At 43.1% G+C, this 12,206-nt stretch overlaps 1 protein-coding gene across 1 annotated transcript in view; it reads right to left on the bottom strand.

The window, feature by feature from the left end:
* Nucleotides 1-12,189, bottom strand: part of LOC117964688 (voltage-dependent N-type calcium channel subunit alpha-1B-like) — a 110,933-nt gene extending 98,744 nt beyond the window's left edge. Inside the window, exons 1-5 of the mRNA XM_059005289.1 lie at nt 11,832-12,189; nt 10,812-11,187; nt 8,190-8,450; nt 4,976-5,081; nt 3,149-3,288 (exon numbers count right to left, since the gene is read on the bottom strand). Coding sequence (XP_058861272.1) covers nt 3,149-3,288; nt 4,976-5,081; nt 8,190-8,450; nt 10,812-11,187; nt 11,832-11,895 — 947 coding nt within the window. The 5' untranslated portion in view covers nt 11,896-12,189. The remainder of the gene's footprint in view (nt 1-3,148; nt 3,289-4,975; nt 5,082-8,189; nt 8,451-10,811; nt 11,188-11,831) is intronic.
* Between the last annotated feature and the right edge of the window lie 17 nt (nt 12,190-12,206).

Here is a 12,206-nt window from a genome sequence, read left to right on the forward strand (position 1 = left end):
ATCTACTCCATGCAAGAACAATGCAAGTCTTGTCAAAGCCAGTGAATGAAGCGGGCCTTGAATGCAAGTCTATAATTGATGCTAAAATAACACAGTTACTGTACAGTGTCATTAAAAAAAAAAAGGAATCCATTCATTAACATGCTTTCAACTGTGAAAACACTATATTCAAATACTGCATGAGGGGTAGGATAATAACACATGGACAAGAAGAAGAAATATAGTCAATGGTGTTTCATACAGACATGCGTTTCTGCTCAGAGCGATATGCCGAAGCTATAAATATCATCAAAATAAAGAGAATAATAACTCGACCAGCATAAAAGCTTTTACCTGTTTCATTTCAAAAACAACTTTGAAGCACGCAGTCGCCTGGCATATCAGAAGGACGTGAAAGGGCACTGAATTCATATGTTTATTTGAAGTTAATACATTTCAATCTTTTAACACTGAAGAGGGCTTTTACAGTAAAAGTCTGGTACTGCAATACACTGTAGAATTATCCAAAGCAATCTCGAGACAGATTCAAACCCTGGAGTCTGGGGGTGAACTGCATGACAGGCTAGCGAATTAGACTGCTGCTTCAACTAGTGTTCTAAAGTAGCACAGCATTACCATTCTAAAGGCGATTCTGTATCACGATACTCATGAACCCCATTATCAGAACCTCTGCTTAGGACAGGCCTGGACCCAAACCACCAAGAGAACTGGGTTAGGGTTAGGGAGAACTGGAGTGGTACCAGGAGCCACCAAATGCGAGAAAGGAGGTGGCCACCATGGACAACACCTTCAAAAGCAAACCAAAGAGTAAAGCATTCTGAGCAGACGCTGACCTCTGCTCAATCACAGCATAACGAGCAGGAGGCAGCGAGCTCATTTTCCTGGGAATATTAGGGGAGAGAGATACAGCTGTGTTTCACAGCAAGCCAGCGAGCGAGTTAGTGCTTTCCAGAACAATCACGATGAACCGTGTTCGTCTGCAATCTATTAGCCCTCTATTGAGCTCGATACGCTATTGATCCGGGTGTAGGCTTTGCAGGCTAGATTTATTTTCTTATTAGCAGCTGCAAATGTCGGATTTGGACAGAATAAAAAGGTCTGCCGTTGCTCTGAGGGACCAAATAAATCTTCCCGCTTTCATTAAGATGGCAGAATATCTCATTAGTGCAAGCGTAGCCTCCTGTTTTAATTGGAAACAATGGTTTTGTTTAGTTTGTTTTGCTGGTGAACAACGAGGCGGGGTGGGCTGGATTTCAGTGGCCTGTGCTTTGTGCTGAACCAGCTTGCCTTGTGATCTCTTACAAAGACAATTCAGAGCCTTGAAAACCTCAATGGCAGGACAGCTGTCGTCAGCTGTAGCTTCTCTCTTTCCTGCCATGTTCACTTTTTTGCAAGATCTTTTGCAGATCTAGCAGCTTCCCCAGCTGACAAATCATGTGTTTTTTTAAATCGGGTTTCCACCGCAGCTCCCTGTTAAAAAGGGGCTGCGGTTTGTACCCAAGGACGTTCACACAGTCTCACTGTAGTAGAATTCGCTCAAAACAGTGGAACTCTCACAGCAGTAGAAAAAAAATAAACACATCAATCCAAGAATAAATATCATACAGCGCTGTGATTGTTTAGCCACGCACACTGATCTTAACCCCCCTTTGAAAAATACCAGGATTGTAATACCACTGTATCACCATTACAAACTCCAGCAGAATGATTAGCAGACCGCAGCATTAACAGCAATGGCAGCACAATGGAGATGGGTACAGAGGCACACCTAGTACAGAATCAATGCCACTGTAGCATTACTGAAGTTCACTCGGAGTGCTTTGAAAGAAGTTGGGCAAAGTGTTTCGGCATGGCTTATTATTGAATGTTACATACGGCATTCCATACAGCAGAATGTATTGTGCTGCACTGCTATACTGTTTTACTGTGAGCAGCTGTGGCTCCACAGACAGGGGAGGAATGCACCCGTGGCGCAGTGTCAGGTGTGTGCCGTTATCTGTGCCTTCATTGGCAAGCCCCAATTCCTAGTTGCCTGGTACCTGACGACGCAGGAGCTAATACTAATGGCTCAGAGTAAAGTTCATTCCTCATCACTCATTCGGTTCTTATTTAAAACAGGTCAGAAATCCCAGCGAGACGCAGAATCCTATCCACAAAGCAGCCTGTGCTGTGCCTGCTGCCTTTAAAAAGGACAGAGAGAGTTTTGCAAAAACAGCAAGGAAAGGCACATTGCTATTCGTTAGTGCAGAATGCTTTGTTAAAGTCAAAGATTTATTTAGCATAAACAACTGTAATTCAGTAAACGAGTGCGATATTTTTTGCATTTTTGTGAATGTAGGGACGTGTTCATTCTACCTCTCTGTGTTTGATTAGAAATCCTCAGAAAATGACGTGTTTCATATACTGTATGTTTTGATTGAATCCACTGCAAATGGTCACAGTGTTATTAAAGTTACAAAATAAACACATGATGCATTTATAAAGCAGGGTGGGCAACAACACTGCCATTGCAGGACATCAGCCATTCCAGGTCTTACTGTGACTGCATGCAACATCTACAAAACATGCATTCAGCTCAGCCCGTGCTGTCTAATTTGGGCTTGCAGTAAAACATGGAATGGCTCAAACCTTTCTGCATTGGGAAGTAGATTCTGGGGCAACGCCTTGCTTCTATTGTTGCAGTTAAATTCATTGCTCTGCCAACAGCAGTGAAGGAGTTTGGGGAGCGCGCGGCTCTTTTGTTTAACTGCTCTCCGAAGAGCAATTTCAGCAGGGCAGAAACTGAAACCAGACAGCCCCTCCAAGACAATAATAAAATACATCCACTCCTGCTTTTATTGTTCAACGCTCTCTGCTGGTAAATGGATCTGTAGATCTGTAGGCACAAGCTGAATAACACAGGCTTTCCAATGATTGCAAATGCAATACTTCTCTATGCACTGCGACAAACTCCACATGGTTCCCAGTGTAAACGTTCCCCATCAGGCCCATTGACCTTGCTGCTTGCATCTTCACCACCATCATCATCATCATCATCATCATCATCATCTCCACCACCATCATCATCTCCACCACCACCACCAGCATCATCATCATCATCATCATCATAGCACCAATCCAGCATGACATCCCTGCTCAAAGTACTCACCCGGTCAGGACGACTACGAAATCCATGACGTTCCAGCCATTCCGCAGGTAGGTGCCTTTGTGAAAGGCAAAGCCCAGGGCAATGATCTTTATGCCAGCTTCAAAACAAAAAATTCCAATGAAGTAGGGTTCTGTGTCGTCCTGGAAAGAAAGAAGGTTTTATTTTTTGTTAATGTGAGATCAAAGCATCTGAGCTGTGAAGACACCGGGAGGGTATTGTATGCGTGTCACCATCCTCATTTTATTAATACCTTCATATCGCCCCCCCCCCCTTATACTTGTATACCTGCTCTTTCCAGCGCTTTCCTATTAAACTCATCTATTCATAGAGATCTGAAGACCAAGCCATTACCATGCAGAACCATTAATGCTTTACACAAACAGCAGACAGATTACTGTATGAAAATACTTTTACTTTGACCTGAAGGGAACTCCCTGTGCAGTGACAGTGAGAAAGGTGTGGCTGCTGTAATTGCCATTCATTTCACAGACTTGCTTTAAATCAAAAGAAAAACTTTCCTCTTGAGGGAAGCCAGAGGGTCACATTCATATCACAGAGATAATTCCAATTCAGGCCTATGCATTCGCTACCCAGGGTGCATTCATTTTTTAATTACTATATATATCCTAATTAAAATGATTGCATGAGGGCTCCCTACAGTAGCTGTGTATGTCTTTAATCCACTGCAGAGAGGCAGACCAGTGGACTGGGGGGTGAACACTCACAGATTAATTTAAGTGCTCTGATCTGCATTCTAGACATTAGTGGGGAGCTGTGGTTTGCTTCCACTTCCAAACCACAAATGTGCAAGTCTGATTAAATAAATAAACTATCCCCACGAGTGATAAAAGCCGTTTGGAAACGAGCTAAAAAAGACTTCTTAGCAAGAAATGTTTCCTGGCCTCTTCAGTGAGGAGTTTGGAAAAAGATTACAGCTGGTTTATTTATGCACTGATAAAACATCTAGACTCAGTCGCAGGGGGAATGAGAGGGTGGGCGTTGCACTGTGCAAAACAAATCAACAGAGCACTCGATAGACTGATCATTATTAAATACATGCATACATACATACATACATGCATGCATGCATGCATGCATTAGAACTCCAAGTCTAAACAGGGCTCGCAATTGGCATGTTGCATGTGATCTCTGATACAGTGGCAGCGCTGCAGATACAAACTGTGTTTTATTAGTTTCATTTCTACTCTTTCTGACACCATGTTTTTTTTATTGAGGTGTTCCTTTTATCAACTCGGGTTAATAATTTAAACAAGCTCTAGCGCAACAGGTTTTACATTTCAAAAGAATAACTTTTTCTTTAAAAAGGAAACGCTCCAGCTGTCCCTGCCCTCCCTCAATAAGCGTGCTACCCCCGTGTCTACATTTTCAAATCTCATGTCAGCCCAGAGAGCTCAAACACCAATTTTAAGGAGAGCTTAGGAAAGCAGAGAAATCAAAAGGGCCCTCAGTGGGGAAGCTTGCATATCGCTTACAAAACAGAACTGGAAAGAATGCTTCCCCACGCAGGAAGAGGAAAAGCACAGCATCTAGTATTTATGGGTAGAAAATGCAAATTCATGTATTTTCAGCGACTGGTAGAGAGGGCTAATTAGTAAATGCGTCCAAGTGATCTGGCCAATGGGGCTGAGCAGTCAAGACATCCGCTTCATAAATGTTTTAATCCTCCTTGACGGGGTACCTTATCATCTCCATGTATTGGTAGCCCCTTGATGATAGCAGTACAGGGATTATGGGGCATACATAAACATGACATAACATGGTAATAACTGGGGTACGAGTAATAATTGGAGCACGGGTGTCACTTACCAGTCTCGCTGACATCGGTGTCTTATCCCTTGCTGGTAGGTGCTGTTCCAACGCCAGGACGATGCAGTTTGCTATGATTGTGGCTAGAATCATGTATTCAAATGGAGTGCGCGGGGTTAAGGAAGGCAACAAGAGCAAGTGGAAATGTTTCAGGCAAATACAATATTTCTGTCAGCACATGAAGTGAATTATAACCTGCTGTACTGCTGTGTCCACCCTTAGACTGGATAAACAGCAACGTGGCTCCTGGAGTCTTTCCCTGGTTTAAGCTCTGCAAAAAGAAACACTGAAGTTCAATATGAAAGCAGCATGCTGCTTCACACATGGTACCCCTAGTTAAGGGTTCAAATTAACAAGCAGAGCACTGTGGATCTGTGTGCGGGCTACAGGAACGGTTCTGTATAGAATGTGAGCAACACAAAGGTTCCACGGAAGGCTCTCTAGATGCACATGGTTCTGTTCTGGAATGCTGAGGACCCTTTGTATTTAGTGTTAATGTTAATCTAGGCGAGGCAGGTCTAAAAGGCTCATCTCAAACATCAATAACACTTAAGGATAAGTGGAGGGAATGTGCATGTAATTACACACTGTACCAACTATATCATTTCCAATTGAATTCCAGCGAGCTCTCCGTCTATGCATGGCAAATGCCTCTCTCTTGCTTGTATAACTTTGTTTATTTATTTGATTTTAAATGCATCCGTGTGAATGGAATTTTCCAGGTGATTTATTTTATTTTTTTTTTTTTTTTAAGTCCTCGGTTTAATGTCAGAAAGCAGCCTTTTAAATCTGGTCACCCTGGCAACCTAAGACGGAAAGCCTCTCCTCTCTCCCTCAGTGTCTGTCTCTGTGCATTCTGCAGCCACTGAGGGGTTTACAGGTTTCAAAGCAAAGAAAAACAGACAGCATTGTGCCATGGCCTTTTCGTCAGCAAGCACTGTGGTGCCACGTTGCAGTGGCTTTGAAGAACGTGGTCCATCATCAGGTACAAGTTTCTACAGTATGGATTCTACTAAAGAATGTCACAAGCAACCCCTCTTCACGTGTTCATCACGACGTCATCACTCTACATTATTACATCATGAAGGACTTCACAGCTGTAGTTTGAGACAAACTCCCACAACTTTGAATGCAAATTGCATAGCCCCTTCAATCACGGGTTATAAAGTATATTTCTTGAAATTTTAAAACCGTTTGTGTGAACTCTATGGAGTTCAAGAAGTTACCCTGCCATAACTTTAAAAATAAATAGATAGACATATATGCATTATACAATAGATACATAGATAGGAAACTTAACTGGTACAATTGTGCACGCAGTGATTGGAGGCGATATCCAGATGGTTATATTGATATTTTACAAGTCGTGTGTTGGGCGCTGGTAAAATAGCAGGACTTTACACATTAAGATATCGATCTTATCATTACCTTAGTATAAATATAAAACAATGTACTATATATAATTTTTTTTTTATTTTTCATTACACATGTATTTTATTTAAAAGCTCTGTTTCCGTTTTACACAAATTTTGGTGGTAGCTTTTTTTAGTTTTTATATATAGACTGCAATTTACAGTTGCATTATCGAAGCTGTATTTAAACGGATTTTCTTTGCATCTAAAAACACCAAAACAAACGCCTGCGTGTCACTCTGTTTAATCAAACCAAAGCCCTCGCGAAACAAGCGGTTTAAACTTCCACACCGCTTTGCAGCATTTATCTCGCTGCTCACGGCACCTCGCAATAATTTAATCCGCCGTGTGTCTGCTGCCTGTGACGGGCTTCTGTGAATCGCCCAAAGCGAACAGCGCACAAATGACTGGTACAGTACTGGTGGTATAAAACAGAATCGATCGGCTCTTTTATTCCTCGAGAACTTTCCCGTGCGCTAGACTCCCACGCAGAAAAGCCCTCTATTAGATCATGTGTATTAGCCGGCCCTGGTTTCTGACGGGGCGTGGGCGAGATCAGGACCATGGAGAGAGCAACTAAACACGCTGAGCAACAATATACCGCGCACAAGACACACGCAGACTAATGCACTGATAACACACAGCTTCAGATCCTGTTTTAATAATAATAACTACTGTTGTATGGCATGCACGATACACAGTATTATTTACATATCACGGCTTGTTTTGGAAAATGTGTGGTTATTGAAAAACCATATCAGGATGATAGGTAAATAACTTTAATAAGAGCCTTACAGTACGGGGTGTGTTTAATTTTAGGATGCTATGTCAGCGGTTGGTGTATGTATGTAATATGCATGCATATTATATTCGAGAATTACTGTATTTGAAACATGGTGTAATTATTTTTAACAGGGATCCAATGGGTGTAATTGTAAGCGCCTGGCTGACCTGTCTTGGTTGCTAGGAGCCGGGTGCAGAACTGCTGATGTTTTGGGATCAATAAGGCAGTGATTTGATATGAAAAGGAAACAGCCGGCTCCCCGGAGACTCACAAGCGCACACAGCGGAACATCATCCACGACTACCTTGCATGGACCTTAATTAGACGCAGTTATGTGCTTAGATGAAAACACCGGGGGTTGCTCAAGCTTTGATATGCCGAACGACGTAAATAATTAACGTTTACTTGCAAACATCCATTCTGATCATCACAGTACGCTGGCAAAATGCGCACTACTGTACTGCTGCCCCGGATCGATATCACGGCGTTTTAAACCCGTGTCACTAAACTGTTTTTAAACTACATTAATGTGCCGCACACAGCTGATGCACGACACTGCTACATACACGGCAATCAAGGACGGGAGTGAAGTACTGTTGAACAGGGAGTAAGCTTAGCTCAGAAAAAGGACACCAGCCAAATGCTACCCACCCGTCGCCACAGCCCTGAAAACAAACTGGACGCAGAGCAAAAAGGATGCGATCCTCCTCGCCGATGCCTATTGGAAACGCATGCTGCTAGGTTCCTGTAAAGTGCTGTGTTGTTTTTTTTAGTAGTTCAATTAGGGGTTACGACTAATTCCTCAAACTTAAGTGCCTGAATAGAATGTCAGTGGAATAGAATTTAGGATACCACGTGTTCTAATAAATAACACACATGTCTCTGCCATACTGTTATCCCCGCTGCAATTTAATAACCGAAAGAAAGAAAGAATGAATAATAATCAGAATAATAAAAGGAGACCTCTCCTCCCGTGCCGCTTTCACTGTTGCTTGCTCGGAAACTAAACAAAGGATATGGCCACTCGGTTATTCGTTTGGCATATTTTCGTATGATATTGTCTTCGCTAAAGATGAAGAGGGATCTGTTAACCGAAAAACAGTTTTGTTTGACGGGGATGGGGTTGTAGAGAGCCATAGTCCTGGCCCTTTGAGCCATCGACTGCTTGTACATCCTTGGCGCGACTTGGGGGCCTCCCTGCCGGCTTCCCCCTCTCCCAGCGCCTGCCGGACCGCCGCCTCCATAGCGGGTTGGTAGGTCGTCTCCGAAGCGAGCCATTCTAGAAACGTAGAGATCCAAGAGTTAAAATCCAAACTGGCATCAAAACCGACAGGAGGAAGACGCATCACAACACGCAGGATTGATCCCGGGTAAGAGTTTGCATTGGTGTGTACTGTTCATATATATTTATATGTATGTGCATGTATACACATATATGCGCACATATAGAGATGTGTGTTTGTAAAAAAAAACAGCAGTAAATAATAATATTTATTATTTACTGTTGTTTTTTTTTTCAATTCCGCGTCCTTCCTTCTTTCTTTCTTGTTTTATCCAGCTTCCAGTAAAAAGAAAGTTTAAAATCTAAAACGCAAACCAATTCTTTCGCCCCGTTTTTCTTGTTGACTAACGATCCTCTATCAGACGCGTTCTATTCCAGGTGTGCTCCCAGCGCCGAACCAGCTTGCACGCATGCATACACAAGAAAAATATATATATATCAGGGAACAAAAAATAAAATACAAGTGTGCATTAAAAAAAATCAGGTTTTCTTCTGAAAAACAAAGAAAAAAATTATATCCCGGGTATTCGACAGCTCTTGATCTGGGGAGTAAATGTCTCACAAAGCAAATGTTCCCTTCTCTTTTGTTTCGTTTAAAACAACACGCCGCATCGCCACTTACTCCTGGATCAATTGCAATGTAAAAATGTAACCAATTTCACCAGCTCCGGCTCCTTAAGAATCAGCACACGTGATTGCAATTAGCCTATCAGGCAAGCAGCTCCACCTGCACCGTTATTCCCTTCCTAGCACTGTGCAAAATGCAAAGACTCACAGCTCGGTCGCTCCTGATCAATACGGGGCTATTTTACCCTCGCTCTCCGTCTCGTTGCGAGCCACCATTACAAGTGATACCGCTAGTGTTTTTAAAATGCTATAACAGCAGCTGCTGCGCGACATCAGACAATACACCAGTCTAGTCTTTTTAAAGGGCAGGGTTTTCTCTGCACACGGAGGACCATGCTGATTTTTCGGTATTCCTCTTGTTAAACTGTGGGTTTCACACTCTATCCCTCTCTCTCTCACACCAGATCAATTTCTGGTTTCATGAATTTCAAAATAAGGCGTCAATTCTGAATTCAATGTGCAGTGGACGGCTAAAGGCTACAGCGGCTGGACAGCTTGGGGAGTTCTGCCCCTTTACAGCCAGCTGCAGTTATTGGTCTAGTATTTATAACTAAGGGTTTTGCTTTTCTTTTTTCTCTCTCTCTCTCTCGTTATCGTACATATACAACAACGACACAAGGAACAAAAGCAGCTGGTGAGAGGCGAAAACGGGTCGAGAGAGCAGACCGCCACATGCGCGTCCACGCCACCCTGCCCGTGGGCTCGCCGGGAGCGCGCACGCCTGCCAGCTGTTTGACGGAGAGAGAGGTGGTTTGACAGTTTTTGTTTGTTTTTACTAATATCTTGTTTTTTTTTTCTTTAACATACTTTACGGTTTTACAGTCGTTTGCCATTTCATTTTAAGCTGCTAATGCACACGTGATAAACTTTGGTTACTAGCCCGAGTCTCGACTAACTGACATCACAGTATGTGTTGTTCTACTGTACCGTTGTGCAAGTCAAAGCTGACATTACACCAAATCTTGAGTCGTTTCTTCAAGTTGTTTTTTTTCCGACATGTTCCGGTCGCCCGGTAACAGTTGCTAGGCGAGGCAGTGCAAGCAGCGAACATTTTCATATTACCCTACAAACACTTGGGGGTGACGGGCTCCAGAAGACGGAGGACAAGAAGAAATCAATGCAGATCCTGTAACTCACACGTCACACCCACACCATGGCGCGCTTTGAAGATACATATCACTTCACTGCATTTATTTTTTCTTCCGGAAAAAAAAAGATAGATATGGAAAATGTTTAGCGGTCTGTGCCCTGCACGCTGGCGCCGTTTAAAACGATGCCCCAGTGAATTCATTCCCACACTCCCTGAAGCGGCTGTCGTTTGGAATGAATCACCCTTCAGCGGACACGACGGGGCTTCTATAACAGAACAAGCGGCGCTGTGCCATGCAAACTATAATGCGATTATCTCTGAACACACACACACATCCTTCTCAATCAATGTGCACTTTTCTGGTTATACCATGTATTTACCATGGTGTGTCATGTTTTGGGGGGGTTTGCAATGCTGCCTGTGCTTCAACTACACTTTATTGCACTTCGCTTTACGTTTAGTATGGGTTAGTTTTATACGGGCACACACGCACTTTCCTGTCTGTTGCACAGGAGTGTTTAATGCAATTGCGCCCAAGCCAAGCGAAAGCCCGTTTTGTTGTACTCTGGTGCCCCCCAGTGGCCGAGCTGGTTATTACCACTGGGACAGTTGCTTTAATTGTTAGCTGTGCTGTAACCTACCTGCTGCTCCAGGGTTGAAATATCTCGGAGACGTGCACTTTGTATTCCTCGTGAATCTTTATCATGTCCGGCAGGTTCATGGCAGAACCGAACCTCCCTTGACCCGCCTCGTTGGCCGGTTGCACGCACGCAGACTGAAAATCCGTCCCAGGCCGCTGCGTGAAGGAGCGGCTGTGAAGCCTCTTATCGGGCAAGACCTGCGTCCCTTCCGCCGCGGAGACGGTCACAACCTCCGATCCGTCGGTCTTATCACCCCGCTGTCTGTCCCGCTGGCTAGCCTGGTCCACAGAAGTACTCTTCGTCTCCCTGGCCCAAGTTCCGTACTCTACCCCGAGGGTTAACATGTTCAAGCTGTTGAATGCAACGGAGCGCAGGCCTGTTCGGAATTGGGCATATGTGAAGAAGAAGAAGAAGAAGAAGAAGAAGAAGAAGAAGAAGAAGAAGAAGAAGAAGAAGAAGGATAATTATCCAAATTCTGTCATATACACTATTCTTTTTTTAGCCGTGTGGCAAAACAGCGCCCTCTGCTGTGGGTAATGTAGAACTTCAGTTCTGTACTGGCTGATGACCAGACACCGCACTGTCGAATGAATTTGTATATTGAGGAGCGTTGTTCAAGTTTTCTTAAACACTAAAATAAGCGTCCCAGAGTCCCGTTACAAACATGATATACAGTGTTATATATTTTAGTAACTTGAAAATCTAAAAAAAAAAGTTTCCATTGAAACTGTTGAAACAAACATTTCTATAAAATGTAAAAGGTTCCGTTTTCCTAAAGGATACAGTTATTGATATTAGGATTCTGTTCAAAATAAAAAGTCAAAGTTATTACTGTTTTTCTGGTTTGGTATACACTACACCAGAAATATATGAATATATCTGACCGCCACACTCTGGGACAGCAGTGTTTAGTGTTAGTACTCTGTTAAGTGGGTCAAGTTGAAGCACACTGAAGTGAGATGAAACTCAAATGTTTCAGAACACGCGTCTAAATTCAGTTCAGGCACAAAAGTCGCTCACCATAGACCACGGTTGACCTCCTCTCGTCCCATTTGGAGTATCTGTTGAGCCTTTTCTGGTTCATCTCGAGTCTGGATCAAATTAGAGAATTCTTGTAAGGCAACTCCAAATATTACTATTTATTTATTATTAATATATTACAAAAGGATCACTTCAACTCCCCAAAAAGTCTACTGCAGTCTTCAGCTCCAGCCAACAGTGCTGGTGCATTTCATAGCGAAACAGGAGAGGATGGGATTCGCTGAAAGTGTTTTTTGGGAAAAATAAAGAAAATCGGAAGCTTCCTGATTTGGCTCCAGTCCCACGGAAAGGCCATTTCCTGCCACCCCGATAAGTAAGTTTATCAAAACTAAACAAAGGAACGTTTCTCACTGT

The sequence above is a fragment of the Acipenser ruthenus genome, chromosome 31 (assembly GCF_902713425.1).
Source record: "Acipenser ruthenus chromosome 31, fAciRut3.2 maternal haplotype, whole genome shotgun sequence".
Lineage (NCBI taxonomy): Eukaryota > Metazoa > Chordata > Actinopteri > Acipenseriformes > Acipenseridae > Acipenser > Acipenser ruthenus.